General features: G+C 36.6%; 1 protein-coding gene across 1 annotated transcript in view; it reads right to left on the bottom strand.

The window, feature by feature from the left end:
• LOC107693173 (protein TALPID3) overlaps nt 1-17,353 on the bottom strand; it is a 140,434-nt gene that overhangs the window by 4,143 nt on the left and 118,938 nt on the right. The window contains exon 31 of the mRNA XM_016492464.1: nt 2,252-2,308. Coding sequence (XP_016347950.1) covers nt 2,252-2,308 — 57 coding nt within the window. The remainder of the gene's footprint in view (nt 1-2,251; nt 2,309-17,353) is intronic.

Below are 17,353 nucleotides of genomic sequence, written 5' to 3'. Positions count from 1 at the left end.
AAATATATAAATATAATATTATGAAGAAAAGAAATAATAATAAAATAAATAAAATATAAAATGAATACAAAATAAACAAAATTTAAATAAGGTTTAAAACAGCTATAAAACAAGTTTCCAAAATAAATAAATAAATAAATAAGACAAACTGGCTATCAAACAAGTTTTCTAAATAAATAAATAAAAAACAATTTTGGGGAGAAAAAAAAAATCGAACTATCCCTTTTTCAGGGCTAAGCAATTAATTTCATTTTCTGTGTGGGCTTTAACAAACATTCACATCTGTGTGACAAGACCCAGACTACACAGCCAAGAACATCACACTTAAGTCGAGAGGCAGACATTACCGTGCCACTGAAACGGCCTGGCTGAAGACTACAGAGATGTCAGTGTATTGGGAAAGTCTCAGATTGTTGGAATTGGAGTACTTAATAAGAGGCTTTGAAAAGATATCAGTACAAATCTTCAGACAATAATTTTCTTTAAACATACAACCTCAAGAAGATTAAAAAATGGCCTCTAGAGTAAAAAGGAAGACATTTACATAATTGTACTCTGCGGTTGGGAGTTTAAAATGGTTTGAAACCAAGCATAACAAAAAATACATTTGCCTAAAATTTTTGCATATCTTCGGAGAGTCTAGGATTGGAAGAAAAATCAAACCATTGCAACAATGGGATAATTGTCTTAATTCTCTGACATTCTGAACAGTGCCGGGTGTCCAGGGGTCATTTGGGAACATGATTAAGAAAAGAGATGATTTTAAAGCAGAAGTTCACCTATAAATGAAAGGAACAGACAAAAAGTGTATGAACACATTCAGATGTGTTATGATTGCTCATGAGAACCAATGTTGTTATTACTGATCAATCTGGCATAAAGGTTCTTTATTGACATCTTTGGTTCAATGAAGACCCTTTAACATCCATAAAACCTTTCTATTCTACAAAAGGTTCTTTATAGTGGAAAATGTTGAGAATACCAGTGTCTGAGTGCAGGTTTTTTTTTTTTTCCAAATTATTTATTTTTTAGTAAATATGTAAAATAAATATAAATGTAATTGATGAAACTGTTGTGCACATGTTATTTACTACACTCTCAAAAATAAAGGTTATTTATTGGCATTGGTGGTTCTATGAAGAACCTTTAACATTTCCATTCCACAAAAGGTTCTTTATAGTGGAAAATGTTCTTTAGATTATTAAAATATTTTTCACAATAAGAAAACAGCTATTTTAAGAACTGTTCATTGAAATGTTCATTGGGAACCAAAAATGTTTTTTCTATGGCATCGCTGTGAAAACCTATTTGTAAGAGTGTACTGTACAATACAAAATATCTTCGATATTTGGAAAACACGAGGGTGAGAATTACAGAATTTTAATTTCGAGTGAACTATTTCTAAGTTTTCATGTTCATCTTGTTCTACACACAGAACACATCTAAAAAGATCCTTCTAAATATTACATTAGTGAAAGATGAAACCTGGAAGCATAAAAAAGTTTAGAACCAAAATCTGTCTCTTCAGCTTCTGTAAGACAAAGAACCGATACTATAGATCCATTAAGGACGACGTTTTCTTTCAAAAGACAAACCCCCTAAAAGCTCCATCATTTATTCATGCTTTTGCAATTTCTATACTTGCACAAGACATTTCAGTCAGCATCTTGTCTGGCACAAACAGTCTTCAAGGTCCTACTTACTCCTCATATATTAATGACAGAAAAAAGATGGCAAGCCAAAGAAGAACAAAACAGAAGCATGGAGGTGATAAAAGAGGCACAAATCTGACACAATTTGGGAACGCAGGCATTCCACAGAAATGGAGCATCGGGAAAAAATGACTCATGAGTGTACAGTATGTTCAGTGTCTGAATGTATTAAACACAGTTTCAAACCTCCTCAAAGAAGACACCTGCAAACACTTAACAGAGTACTCAACCCCATTTGAAGCTCTCAGGATGGACAGATAAGTCAAACTCCCCCCTCTCCTGACCTCTTACATCTACTCTACTTTATTCTGTCTTTTCTCTGCTCTCATCTGGCTGCTTAGAGGTTTGGGAGTGTCAAGAATGAAGCTATCTGGCAGTGTTTTATAAAGCCTCTGGAAAGGTCTCTGTGATGTACTGTGTGAAATAGCTCAACAACAACAACAAGAAAATAATTTAAATAAGAAGCAATGTGATAAAATAAAGCAAATTATACGGATACATATGAAAGCAATCAAGACATGCCAAACTATTTACACTACCTTTCTCGTTGTCCCCAAAAAACGTGTCATCTGAAAGTCTCCTCAACCTGGGCAACTCTGGGGAGAAACAAACACAAGGTGAAATAAATTAAATTGCAAGGCTGGTACAAAAAACTGCAGTGACAGACTTTTCTCAGGCAAAGCTGTTGTATGGTTTTAAAAGACTTTTATGTGTGACTTTTATCACTTTTCTATGTGATAAATATTATATGAATAATATTCATATGCATTTTGTACTTTAATTGCATGCAACAATGTTGAAATTCGGACAGCAGTTAACTGCACCAAAGAGGGACTCCTCAGCAAATTTCTTAATTTGCATACAAAAAAATCTAATGTATTTCTGTGCTTTGGGAAGATGGGGTCATTGAGGTGAGAACATCACATGAGCACAGCTGGGCTAGAACTACAGAATCACACACAAGACTACACACTCGAATGCAGTTATACACACAGTTCCCCTAAAGGCATGACAAGATGTTAAAGAGAGGCATTCACCTTCAAACTTTCCCTGCTGCAAGCCAATGCCAGACATGTTTTAAAACCCAAACTTACAGGACTTCACTGGAAGGCATAAAACAAGAGGACTGTGCATGGGGTTATTTTAGGAAAATGCTTTGTGAAATGTTCTTTATCCTCGAGCGAGGGACACAATGATCTTGTGAATTAAAATCTCAACCTTGTTCGACTGCGAAAAAGGGAGAACAGCATAACCAGTGTCTGATTCACAAACAAATAGCGTTTAAACGGGTTCTTTTTGTGAATCAAAAACAGAGCAGAACTAGCATTAAATGATTCACAAACAAATAGCTCTTTTAAACCGGTTCTTTTTGGAAAGCAAAAAGATAAGGCAAAACCAAATGACTCTGATTCATGGATTCAAGAACAAATGAGTCTTTTGAGCTTGGACTTGATTATCACAAAATAAATTACATTTTAAAATATATAAAAAAAATAGAAAACAGTTAAATTGTTTAAACTTTTCAGTGTATGTCTGATCAAATAAATTGACGTTTTAATAAAAAAAAAATCCAACTGAATTGATATCTAATTGAACTGGAACTGAATCCGGAAATCCAAGATTAATGACGGGAAACGACAAAGAATAAGTACAAAGATGAGGCTGTTCATGACCTGACTGGGCTTGAACCAAATGAGATAGATGATGTTCTTTAATGTAAAGGAGGAGCTGACTACAGAGCTAAATACAGTGTTAACAGCACTCAGCATTCCTTCAGCTTTGTGGACATCACAGTATCGTTCCCATGCTCTAAAAAGATCCGATATCAATCATATGAGGGTATGCAGGTTTAAAACAAGATAAATATCATACAAGGCTAAGAAAGATTCGGCTATGATTTCTTTCATCAAACGCACACACATGAATCAATGTGTCAAAGCCAGACAAATGGTCCATAAATTAATTATACTATCTTCCCTGCTTCATTTCTGTGGAATACAGCCAAAGGGTTGTTCCTTGGGATAAATGTCAGGTCGAGTTTGATTTATAGGAATTTTTTCCTCAGGTGGAGACCTCCTGACATAACCCCGCTGAGCCGCAAGCCTCCGTTCATGAGGCCAGGTGGAGCTGGGGTCATCCTCGGAGCATTTAAAACCCCATCAAACTTCCCATCCCCTAAAGACAGCTCAAGCCAATCAAAGCCTTCAATGGCTCTTAACTAATCCTTTTCTTTGAGCTTGTTTACAGCACCGCTCAGGAAAGCCGCATGGGCCGCCGATTGTAGCATTGTGTTGCAAAAGTGCCGCCCACCACCCATCTCCACTTTTCCATCAGTCCCGACCGCAGAAACAAGAGCAGCGTTGAATACAGAGAGTGCTAATTGAGAGTCAAGAGGTTACGACCTTTGGATAGGGGTCCACGTGACCCCACCCTACACCCCAGAGAGGGAACCGCGGCCTGGATTGGGAGGGGCTTCGGGTACGGTTGGAAACCGGGGTCACGTTGACCATCCTCTTTGTAGATCTCTTGATAAAGAGATCTAGCAGCAGGGTTTGGTTGGATTTGCATTCGGCCAGAGGAGCTTTCATCCCCCTCTCTTGGTCCATCCAAGGAGGGGGGCTTGGGGTGATGGGACGGCCTCTCAATGCTCCTTTCTTCTGGATCTGCTGGAGAGGTTGGAGCACAGAGCTGGGCTTAGACAGCAGGCAGGACTTCCATGCGGAGAAGCTGGGCCGTAACCTCACACACAGGGGTCAAGGAGCCGATAGGAGATAGGGTCAGCGAGGCCACTGCTCAGGGCCGCAGATAGAGATAGAGAGAGAGAGAGAGAGAGACAGAGAGAGAGAGAGAGAGAGAGTGAAAGAGAACAGAGAAAGATCTTATCCGTCTTCATTTGGAAAAACCTCCCCCATTCTCCCTCCAAGGCCTCTTTAAAAGCCTTGGACACTGTATCAGAACATCACAAAGACAAGGCCAGTGTTTAAGACCACTGTAAGCCATCAGAATCCTTTAAATGTCACGTCGGCCCAGGGGTGAATTTCATGAAACCTTGTCAGGAGCACAACCAGGTCGTATTTCTCCCCCAAACAAACAAAAGCCTAAAACTACAATGATTACTGCTCAAAATGTGCCAGGTGAACATAGAAGTTTCTAATGGGTACAATGAGAAAAAGAGATTATTTTGTGTTGTGAGATTATTTTCATGACGATTAAAACTTTTCAGCAATACCTTATTTGAAGATGTCCTTGTTACACGTTACATGTACTTACTATTGTAATAACAATAGATTATGCATAATTACACGCAAGTAACCCTAAGCCTAACTCTAACCATATACTAAGTACATGTAGTTAATTAATATTACTCTGTATTTAAATATATAATTCCACTGTAACAAGGACACCTTAAAATAGTGTAACCAACTTTTCTCCTTAAGCTCTCATTACCATACTGTAAAAAATTTAATTTTAATTATAAAATACAAAATATGAAAAATAAAAACATGAAATATAAATAAGAGAAAATAAATTCCCAGTAATCACAGTAATGAGAATCACTAAAAACAGAAATAAAACTAAAATAAATAAATAAATAAAATTAATTAATTAATTAAATAAATAAAAACCAGATGCATAACAGTAATGTGAATGTGTGGGACAATGTACTTAATAATTAAAATAATATTTTAATTATAAAACTAATTATGTAAAAATGTGAAAATGTAAAAAACAAAACAACTTTATTTTTATTACTTTTATGTTTTTTTTTTCCTTTTATCTTTGAGGTGAAATGTGATCTGGACATTTTTCATGAGATTTACATGAACTGGTAAAAGCATTCAAATCTGATTCTATTATATTCTGCTGAATGGTATTTAGGAAGTTTAATGTAATATTGCCACCACCTGTTGGATAGCAACAATCATGCAAAATGTGTAAATGTATATTTCTTTTTTAGCATAACATAATCCCCTATTTTTTTTCTTTTGATATTGGGGTGAAATGTGACCTAGATAAATTTACCCAAACTAGTAATCTGACTGTATTACATTCTGCTTAATGATATTTAGAAGGTTTAATCTAATATTTGCCACCATCTGCTGGATCAATTATATTAGCCCAGCGTAACTGGAGGGGTTAAAGAACAGCAACATAAATATATTCTCAAATACTCTCTCACACACTTAGACCACAGCAGAACAACTAAAATTTGCAACAGAGGGATTTCTGTGAGTCAGTTTTCTGGCAACACTGCGTTATAATATATTAACACAACTTTTCCATCCAGCAAAGATGCATTTCACAGGAGCCACGCTGATCAGGGCTTTCAAAAGCATGCCAGAATAAAGCCATAGACAGTGAACTGACATGGACACTCCTATGGACTGATGGCTATTTTTAGATAAGTAGGTTAGTTGTCCCAAGAGAATCCCAGGGACCTTCAGAGACCGAGCCTAAAAAATGACTGAGAATAAAAAAAAACTCATATGGACCAGTTTCAAAGCAGGTCAAACAGAAAGGTAAAATAATTGAGAAATCGGCTCTGCTCCAGAAAGAGCTCCGCCAGGCTGGCCTTTCTCTCGCCAAACTCTGATTTAATGAGCTTTCCTTTAACACAAAAGAAAACAACAGACGTCCTTTTTCACTCAGCCCATCAACGGTTACCTCTAGAATACTCAATTAAGTCCTATTTTTACACTACTCTGACAATACTACAATTGACTAAAGAAAATATGCAACAGATGACCTTTAGAAATTGAACTAAAATGATTTTATCATGTACCTGTAATGGTATAATGGTGTGTTTAAATAGTATAATCATCATAATTTGAATGTATAATGAAGAATTAAGATTGGTGATAAACTTAATTTCTCACCATAAATTATACTTAAAATATACTGACTACAGTCCTATTTCCACAATCAAACATGCAAAATAACTCCGCACTCAGGTTAAAAAGGGTCAGATATTTTTTTTCTCTGCATTAAGGTCCATTTATGCTATTCAAATGCGTTTAGCCATAATTAACTTTAATTTAATTAGTATTTATGCATTTCATGGTAGCATTGTTGTATTGCCTTAATATAACATTCATTTTTATAAAAACAATCATTATATTATTATTTAAACCATTATATTAGAAAGTTTTTCATGACCATATTCCCATCTATTGTCTCAAATTGAGCAAGCATTTTTGCTCCTGCGCCTTTTAGACAAAGTAAATGCCCCCTTTGAGCATGAAATGAGTTTGCTGTCTGATCCAAGAAAGTTTTCTTTGCAAGCAGCTGCATTACATTATGACAGAATTACAAAACAATCCAAAATGTCTCACTCAAACTGAACAATTTAGTTAAAAACACACTTGATAAAATAAGCTTAATTTTCTATGCAGCATGTTTTACAAGAAAATACTATTTGTCTTTCTTCAAAATGTCACATTTTATTCTAAGTGTTACTTGCCATTTCTTTGTAATTATTTATAAAATTTACTAACCTTTTCTGAGTGATTTTTTATTCCATTAAATCCTACAAGAATTGTTTTCAATTTTTGCTGTTTTGCATCTTTTTGAATGTAATTTCTTTTATAGCCACTTTGTTTTCATGGAGCATCAAACATATACTTTTAAGTTAAGTTCATGGAAAACGAAATTTCTCATGATATAATCTCTTTAAATATCTCAAAAGAGCATTTAGAAACTCTCCCATGGCTTGCACGGAGTCAGATAAATCTAATTTAAAGCAAAAATAAGAGAAAGCTCCTTTAAAATGATTTTTGACTGTCCACACCCTCTCTTGATGTGTCCGCCAGCTGTACGTTAGATCTGCGTTCTCATGCAGCGTCACACTCCCACAGACCATTTCAACTTTATAATGCAGGCCTGAAATCAAGCAGACTTGAGGGAGATTACATGACATTTTACCTGAAAACTATTTACTATCTGCCCCAGCCAGCAAAGCATTATATTGGCTTAGCACACCTTCAGATCTGGTCATTAACAGGCATGCCTTTGAAAAGTAAGCCGTCAGCTCCAATCAAACCGTTTCAGTCTGGAACGCTCCTCTGTTGAAGGCCTGCCGAGCGTATCGCAGGTATGTGGGGGCCCCAGCGGTCTCTGAGGGCTGCCCGGGTGCGCCTGTGGGCGAGCAGCCCAGACTCTCAGCCATCTGTGAACAGGACAGCATCTGTCTGTAGAGCCAAAATTATCTGGAATGAGGGGGAGTGACGGAAAGGCATCTATGTGTGATCGCTGGCAAACATGCACACACACACACACGGATCTGTTGCAATGCATGATGGGACATCCTTTTTGGAATGGTAAAGGTTAAGAATGGAGCAGAGATGATGTTAGTTGGCAGCACTTGGACGTGATCCTGGGATCTGCATTGGAGCAGCAGGCGCATGTGACAGCACTGATAGATTCAAGATGCTGGGCTGGTCGTAGGAAATCGAGTGTGAGCCAGGATTTTGATAGGACACTGGGGTCCATTCCAGTACACCCACAGGGAGGAGAGGAGAGATGGAGAAAGGAGAGGGTGAGGTTGACAGGTTGGCAGTGAGAGCAGGTCTGATAGGAAACAGATGAGTGGACTGAGACTCATGACTGTCTGGCTCTAGCTGCAAACACTCACCTATGAAATGAAACACTGAGCCTTGTCAAAGTGGTTTTCTGCAGAATGCGATATATCCGCTCAACCAATCACAGCGCACCATTCCACGCACTGTAAACAGTAACAACCAATAACAGCGCACCATTCCACACACTGTAGACAGTAATGGCGCTTTGAATACACCCGGCATCCTAGTTTTCCTCATCTATTTTGTACTTTGTGATCAACAAACAAACTAAAAAATTAGGGCTGCACGATAAATCGCATGCGATTGTCATGCGCATCTCTTCAGTAAAGCCGGTTCTGCATGATGGGACATCCTTTTTGGAATGGTAAAGGTTAAGAATGGAGCAGAGATGATGTTAGTTGGCAGCACTTGGACGTGATCCTGGGATCTGCATTGGAGCAGCAGGCGCATGTGACAGCACTGATAGATTCAAGATGCTGGGCTGGTCGTAGGAAATCGAGTGTGAGCCAGGATTTTGATAGGACACTGGGGTCCATTCCAGTACACCCACAGGGAGGAGAGGAGAGATGGAGAAAGGAGAGGGTGAGGTTGACAGGTTGGCAGTGAGAGCAGGTCTGATAGGAAACAGATGAGTGGACTGAGACTCATGACTGTCTGGCTCTAGCTGCAAACACTCACCTATGAAATGAAACACTGAGCCTTGTCAAAGTGGTGAAACAATTGAATAAACCAGCATAAAATAAAGTTATAAGCCACAAGAATTCAGGCGTTACAGCATGAAACAGAAAGCAGTGTGAAGCAAAATGCCTTATTGCTTGTATATACATACGGTTTAATGTGATATTGTTGTTCATGTATGTTTATGATGAAATTTTATTTTATTGTTGTAATTAATTTATAGCGTTAACAAGATGACCCGTTGAATTATTTTTGGAGCTATGACTGATTGAATGTATTTTTAGTCCAGTGCCTGCATATAAGATTAGTATTGACCAAGTTCAGAGGCTGTCATATGTGGATCAATTTACCATGTTGTATATTTTCAATAGTTTTAATATGAAAAATAACTTTTAAATTGATTCAATGGATTTATTGCATATAATAAATCTTTGAAAATCAAAATCTGGATTTGAATTTTTAATGTTATTATAACCTAAAGATGCTATGTGAAAGTTTGAAACAGAAAATAGTGGTTTTCATCTTGCCAATTTCTTGGTAAAGAAAACACATTTTTACTCAAATTAATCAAAATGGATTTATAGCGTTTTGGAACCACTCTTCATATATTCTTCACCTCTACAATTGATGTTTGCTATTCAAATACTAACTAAAAACTAATATAAATACAAAAATTGTAAACAAATCAAATAAAAGCATTTTTTATATATATGCTACATTTTTCTTATATAATGTATGTGAGAAGATAATATGTGTTAGTTTATCTAGCAAAATACAGTTTCATCAATAATTGCTGTATTATTTCTAAAATCTGAATTAATTCAGTAATTGAACATTCATTTTAACTGTTATTTATTTATTTTTTACTGCATGATTATATTTATATATAATATTTTAAAATAATTTTAAAAGTTCGGGGTTGGTAATTTTTTATCAGTATTTAAAAAAAAAAAAAAGTCTCTTATGCTCACCAAGGCTGCATTTACTTGATTAAACATACAGTAAAAACATTAAAATTGTGAAATAGTATTGCAATTTAAAATAACTGTTTTCTATTTGAATATATTTTTAAATGTAATTTATTCCCATGACGGCAAAGCTGAATTTTCACATGATCCTTCAGAAATCATTTTAATATGGTGATTTAGTGTTCAAGAAACATTTCTCACGATTATAAATGTTTAAAACAGTTTCCTTTGGATTATAATACAGGCTAGGAAAGATCATAACTATAAATGTCTTTACTGTCACTTTCAATCAATTTAATGCATCCTTGCTGAACAAAAGTATTCATTTCTTTAAAAAAAAGGCCAGTTGTAAACTGCGCATTAAAAAGAATGCAGTTGACTTCACAGGTTTGTGATCATATATCATTATCATATCTTTTTCAGAGCAAACGCCACTTCAGAGCCAGAATTGTCCACCACAAAGAGCGTTTCACCAACTAATCACATCCAAAACACTAGTCATCTCTGCATCCTCCAACAGCAGGATTACTTAGGAGCATGTAGTTTCCTGTAAAGTGGCATGTGTCATACAGGAGGACACACATCTGTCCATCTGCTCAGACAGAATGGCTGTAGCTTCCACTTAGCCCAACATCAAACCCAAACCCAGGCTGTAACCCCACAAAACCTCTGCGCACTGTAACGGGAGCACTCCCATGAAAGCCTGCTCCTCCACCTGTGAAAGCAGAGACGGGGCCTTCTGCCGCGTGGCTTAGCGCCTCTGCCTGGCTCGGCTCATCAAAGCGGCCCTGCTCCAGGGATGAGCCCCCCTCTTCACTCCGTCTGGCAGATGAGGAGTCAGGGGTGAAGAGGTGATGACTATTGGAGCACACAGCCGCACTCAAACCCGGTTCATTTTCAAAAGTCTATCCCTCTCATTTCCACTCATCCATCTGTGAGGGGAACCTTATCGCTACGCCTGATCTCACGCTTGACAGGATGAGACGGGCTGCACGATACGCCTGCTTCAACATCTCTCAAAGCAAAGAAAGAGTGAGAGTTTCTAGCTTGTCTAGGAAAATTTCTGTTTTTTTTATTTTGATTGAATTTTTAACTAAATGTATACTTAGTGTTTATGACAATGGCTGAAACTGCAGTGAGTCATTTCAAAAGCAATTCCAAAAATAATGAGTGTGTTTGAACAGGTTTCCCAAACTCTGCCTCATCTGCTATTGGTCAGATAAACAGATAGTTCCCGCCCCAAACTCATGCCATTGGTGGAGCCCGTCAAGCCACTTAAACCAAGCTACAGTGTTTACTCGCTATAGAAAGTCAATTTATGAACAGCTTACATACTGCAAACTGAAGGTATGTTGTAGTTCAGCCAAAAATAAAAATCCTGTCATTATTTATTCATTATTCACTGAAAATCTGCCCAAGGGTTTGGGTAAATAACGAGAAAGAGAAAAATTGGAAAATTACATTAAATTACAAAATGATTTTACAAACTTTAAATATTAATTTTAAAAATAATACATATAATGCTATATAATATAAAAAAAAATGTATACACTACCGTTCATAGGTTTGGGGTCAATAAGAATTTTTTAAGCAATTAATTTTATTTAATTTATTCAGCAATGAATTAAGACATTAAATAGGCTTTTACAGTTACAAACTATTTCAATTTCAAATAAATGTTTCTTTTGAACTTTCATCAAAGAATCCTTAAAATATAACGCTTCCACAAAACTATTAAGCAACACAACATTGATAAGAAGTGGAAGAAAAAAAAAAAATCAGATTTATGGAAGATAAAAAAAAAATCACAAAAATGAATTACACTTTAAAATATATAAAAAATTAAGTTAGTTTAAATTGTAATAATATTTCATAACATTTTAACTGTATTTTTGATCAAATAAATGTAGGCTTGGTACATATAAGATGTTTCTATTGCAAAATCTTACCGACCCCAGTCTTTTGAACGGTAGTGTATAATACTCAAAACATTTCATATATTAAAAAAAATAATATAGTAAAAAATAAATAAATATTAAATTAATTATTTTAAAAATCTAATATTCAATTAATGAATATCAATCAATTAGGATTTCAGATGTGGAACAATAACTGAAGAAACTACTGTATTTTGCTAGAAACTATGGTAGATAGAAAGAACAAGAGGCAGCAATATGACACATTTATAGCTGGTGATAAACACCATTTCCCAGATCTGTTCATGGCATTTTCCGGGCCACACTTGGCCAGTTGGCGTCAATGGAAGAGGACCTGTTGTAACTGGGGCATGACAAGGAACTTCAAACATGCAGGGTCCTGAACAGACACAATAAAATGATATGCGTGGCCTGAGTGAGTGGCGTGGAATGCCTGATGGTGCAGAGCCCTTCTGCAGCTGTTCAGACACAGACATGTCAGTACAGCTGGACAGACTGACATCAGATTCTCAAGCCTTCCTCAGATTACACTGAACAACTGGACGAGACACAAACAGCACAAACAATTACCCTCACAGGCATTTAGAGCACTGATAAACATACTACAGAAGAAGAAACTCTTAGCGTGCAATGAAATAAGGACAAATCTTGATTCGTTTTCCACATCTTGAAATCTTGAAGGTCAGAAGCTTTTTTTCCAAGAGTTACTCAGTAGTGCGGTTGAAAGATATTACCGTATGAGACTATGAGTCATTGATTTGTCCAGAACTCATCCTGGACAATTTGGCAACACTGCTACAGAAAATGCACAGCTTGCTCTTTTCTCTGAAGTTCAGAATGATTAAATGAATGAATGAATGAATGAATGAATGAATGAATGAATGAATCCATCCATCCATCCATCCAACTGTCAAGTCAAAATTTAAAGTTAGTTTTGACAATACTTGCTTTCAAACTTCAAAATGTTTAAAACTTAAAAGAAACTTTCACATGACTTTTTCCAAGTCAAAATTTAAAGTTTGTTTTGAATATTTACTTTCAAACATTAAAAATGTTTTAAAGGGGTGGTTCACTGGTTTTTTTCTAGGATTGATTGTGTTTATGGGGTGCAGTCTAACATGTGTTAATGCTTCGTTTTTTAAAAAATGCATTATTTTTCACATAATTTACCTTTATTCCACACCGCTCTGTCCCTTCTCTGAAAAATGCACTGATCATTTCCTTCTTTAATAAAGCCCCTCCCTCGGAAATAGGCGATGGGCTCTGATTGGTTAGCTAGCTTGTGATGTCACGAACCCGGGAAGTAACTCGTTGTAGTCCCTACCAGCCGTTTTTGTAGGCATTAAACTGCCAGAATTTTAAAAGATGATATCTCCGTTTGCATTGAACTTTCAGCTTCGTAACTTTGCAGATATTGTTTATGTTCAAACAGCAACATTACACACAAACTAAAGTTAAAAATGTGAAATCGCAATGAACCACACCTTTAAAGCTTAAAAAAAAAAAATTCACACGATTTTTCAAGCCAAAATTCAAAGTTTGATTTGACAAAACTTGCTTTTTTCAGTTAAAAATAAGTTATATGAATTTCTTTGAATTTCAAATCTATCCATCCATCCAAGATTTTAAACTGTTTTGACAAAACTTGCCTTTTAAACTTCAAGACTTTTTAAACTTTTTTAAACTTTCAAAGAAGACTTTTTCAAGCCAAAATCCAGTTTGTTTTGATAAAACTTGCTTTTTTAGTTATGATACAACTCTGGTAATTCAAATTTCAGCATTTTTTTTTTATTAATGTGCAACAGACAACTGTAACTAGAATAAATCATCGGTGGGTTGATTTTTATAAGTATGTAAACACTGTAGCTCTGTTATGCTTTCAATGCATTACAAATATGTTTAAATTGTATTATGAATTCAAACTTCAAGTAAGTGTTACCCTCTTTGCAATCACATGGATGCTCTGTGACCAGTGTAATTTTACTGCCAACCATTACAACACTTAATATGCAATTGCAAAAGCCCTGTAACTGAGTGGTACAGAAGCCATAAAAGTGCTCAGAAGTGATCTGAGAGCTTTGTCCGCTGAACCCTGTGACGGTTGTGTTACGGCCGCTGTGACTCTGCAGGGTGGCGAGCCGTGACTGTGGCGTGAAATGGCTCTGCAGCATCTGCAGGTCAGGGGATGGGAAAACTTGATGGAGCATGACGATAAACAAGAACTTGGCCAGGCGAGTCTCTGTCAATCAACTGCAGATAAGAACTCGGTGTGGAACTACAGACAAACAGACCAACTACAGTCATCACTTACCCATCTTACACAGACACTTGACACTGTCATACCACACCCTGCTGTCAAAACAAACCGTTTAGACCAGAACAAGACAACACAGTCTGAATGCAAATACCACTTTGCTGTTCACATGCCATTTACAGATGATACCACCCCGTTTTACCATAGTAACTGAAGTATCTGCCAAAATACTACTGTTATTTTTCCTACTATGAAAATATAAAATTAAATATGGTTCTGTTTTTTGATGAAAGTGATGGCTAAGTACAAACTATTACAAGTTCTGAAGAAAATGTTGGTGCCATGATGCAGTTTTTTTTCATATTTTAAAAGAAAAAGGAGTGCAAAAAATGGTTAATTGAAAGTAACCATATTGTGAGGAGAGGGGCGGGGCCGAGAGCCATGGGAACGGAGCGAGGCCGGTGGAGTAAATGCTAGTCTCGGGTCCCACGGAGGAGCTCCGGAAGGATAAAAGGAGGAGTGACGACAGTGTTGGACGAGAGAGGACCAGGCCTGGACTTTATTTTGTGTTTTGTGTGCGGCAGTCGTCCGCGAGGGGCTGCCGCTTTACTTTCGTTTTGTGTTTGTTTATTTTATTAAAGTTTTGTTTGAATGTTCGCCGGTTCCCACGGCTCTCAGCCCCGCCCCTCTCGTCACACATATATTATATTTAACAGGACAAAACTTTAAAAATACTGTAAAATTGTTATTTTTTTGAAGTATTAATTACAGTATTATTTACCTATAATATTCAAAAATCATTAGTGTACAAGACAAAACATGTACTCTTATAGTAAAACGTTAACAAAAATGAAATAAAAAAATGGTTACCTTAAAAATTTGTGAAATTTTCTTCTTTATATACCAACATAAGTGGTACTTTTATGGCTTCTGTACCACTCATATAACATTTTATAGTAGAAAATAAATTCTGCAATGGCCTACAGATTTGCATTGTCATCTCTCAGTTTTGCCTTTTCTCTTGGCAGCTTTGTCTCGCCTGCATGACTTCGCTATTAAATTACAAAATGTAAACAAATTAAATACAGTGTTTGGCTCAGTTGAACTACGCCTTCTAAAGTACAGCTGCTCTTAAATGACAGCACACAAACATAAAACGAATATCTTCAGCTTCCAGAGCATTTTGAAACAGAGGAGCTGACTTTCACTGTTCAGGTCAAATGTTACATAAAACTGGGTGGGAAAGAGTATATCAAAATCCAGTAAACCTCACTCTGAGATGCTCTTTTGTCAGTATTTTTTGTGGGAAATGTGAAGTCGACTAGTCACGTGACTACAAATACAGAGCAAATAAAAACACTCAGTAAGTCCTGTTAAGCCTGCGGCCCTCCGTTGTTTTGTTTAGCGCAAGATGGTTTCTCCCGCCATTTTCTGTGTTGTTCTAAGTAAAAGGCCAGTACTCAACTCTTCTCACAGACATAGAGATCAACACGGGAGCGTTACGGTTCACAGAGATGACATATCTGGACCAGACGAGTCTTATTTGCAGCAGAAGGCCACATTCATTCCTTACTGTCTTGTTCTATTCATTCATCTCTGTGTGGAGGGGTACTGGGTGACTGCAAAACTGAGACCGGTTGTCTTCACCTCAGCTCTTCAGGCTTGTTTATGTAGCATGTTATTCCAGAGCTCTTGGACCATGAGTTTACGTCCGAACGGCCCATTGTACCACAGGGGGATGGGTCGGTGCGTGCCTGCGTGAGGAATTCCTTTACTTCCTGCTTTAACAGAATAACATGGCAAAAGCCTAGCGTCAATTTCAGGCCTGTTTGTGGCTGGGGTTTTAAAGCGCCAAAGCTCTTTATAGCTGCCACAGAAGAATACACAGCATTTATGAAAATGCCAAAAGTTTGTATATAATTTAAACACATCAGTCCATTAAAATTCTAATTTCTTGTGGCGCCTTTCTTTTAAAGTTTTGAGGCCAAACAACACCACTTATAATAGACCTAGGATGACGCAAAACTGTACACGCATAGACAAACACGTTATAAATTGTCGGCTATCAGCCAACGGGTGAGTTGTTTAAACAAACCCACTCAGACATCGGGTAAATAATCTCCTCTCATCTCTGTTTTTTTCTCTGCGCGATGAGAAGTGAAAAGCGGAGACAGCGTCTCAGTGTGTGTACTGTTTGTTTGCTTTAGACCGCTGTTTGAAGAGGAAACACGAGATCACGCCACACTGCGAGCTCAAACTGAAACAAAAACATTAATAATGCAACGATGTATAGAGTAACACCAGCTTCAGAGGACATCATAGAGATATCAGGCCGATTTCATGTGAAGACAAAGATGTATTATTTCTACTACACATGTAAAGGTATAAGTCCATAATGTTTCCTAAACTGAAAATTCGTAACTATTTTTTACCTTCTTTCTGACCCTTCAAATTGAATATTGACATGGACATTAAAATAATTCCATATATACAAACAAATACAGTAATACACACTACCATTCAAATGATTATTAGATGATATAGTAAAAAATTACATAAATATTTTTAAATGTAATTTGATGCAAAGCTGAATTTTCCCCATTACTCCAGTCTTCAGTGTCACATGATCCTTCAGAAATAATTCTAATATGCTGATTTGGATTAGGAAGTTCAAAAGAACAGCATTTCTTTAAAACAGATTTTTTTTTTTTTGTAATGATGTAGATGTTTTTACTGTCCCTTTTGATTACAGTGGCGTGAAATTTTTTTTGCCCCCTTCCTGAATGATTCAGATCATCAAACAAATTTTAATATTACACAAAGATAACCCGAGTAAATACAAAATGCAGTTTTGAAATAATGATTTGATCTGTCCAAACCTGCCTGGCACTACATGAAAAAGTAATTGCCCCCTAAATCTAATAACTGTTTGTGCCACCCTTTGCAGCAACACCATTTTTGCCCAGTCTCTTTCTTATTGTTGAATCATGAACACTGACCTTAACTGAGGCAAGTGAGGCCTGCAGTAGAGACCTGCACTCCCGCGGGAGTAACGCAATGGCCAATCAGAGGTGATTAAGTTAGAATCTACTCACCGCAGTGAAAATCCTCTCATTTTAACACATGAAGTGTAGACACTGTGAAAGATTCATTGTGCATATATTTATTGTGTTATAACAGAGCTTTATGAGATCGCGATTAACTGAGATGTCAGCTTTTAGTGATA

Source organism: Sinocyclocheilus anshuiensis, unplaced genomic scaffold, assembly GCF_001515605.1.
Source record: "Sinocyclocheilus anshuiensis isolate Anshui unplaced genomic scaffold, SAMN03320099.WGS_v1.1 scaffold222, whole genome shotgun sequence".
Lineage (NCBI taxonomy): Eukaryota > Metazoa > Chordata > Actinopteri > Cypriniformes > Cyprinidae > Sinocyclocheilus > Sinocyclocheilus anshuiensis.
This window is presented reverse-complemented; position numbering and strand designations above follow the sequence as displayed.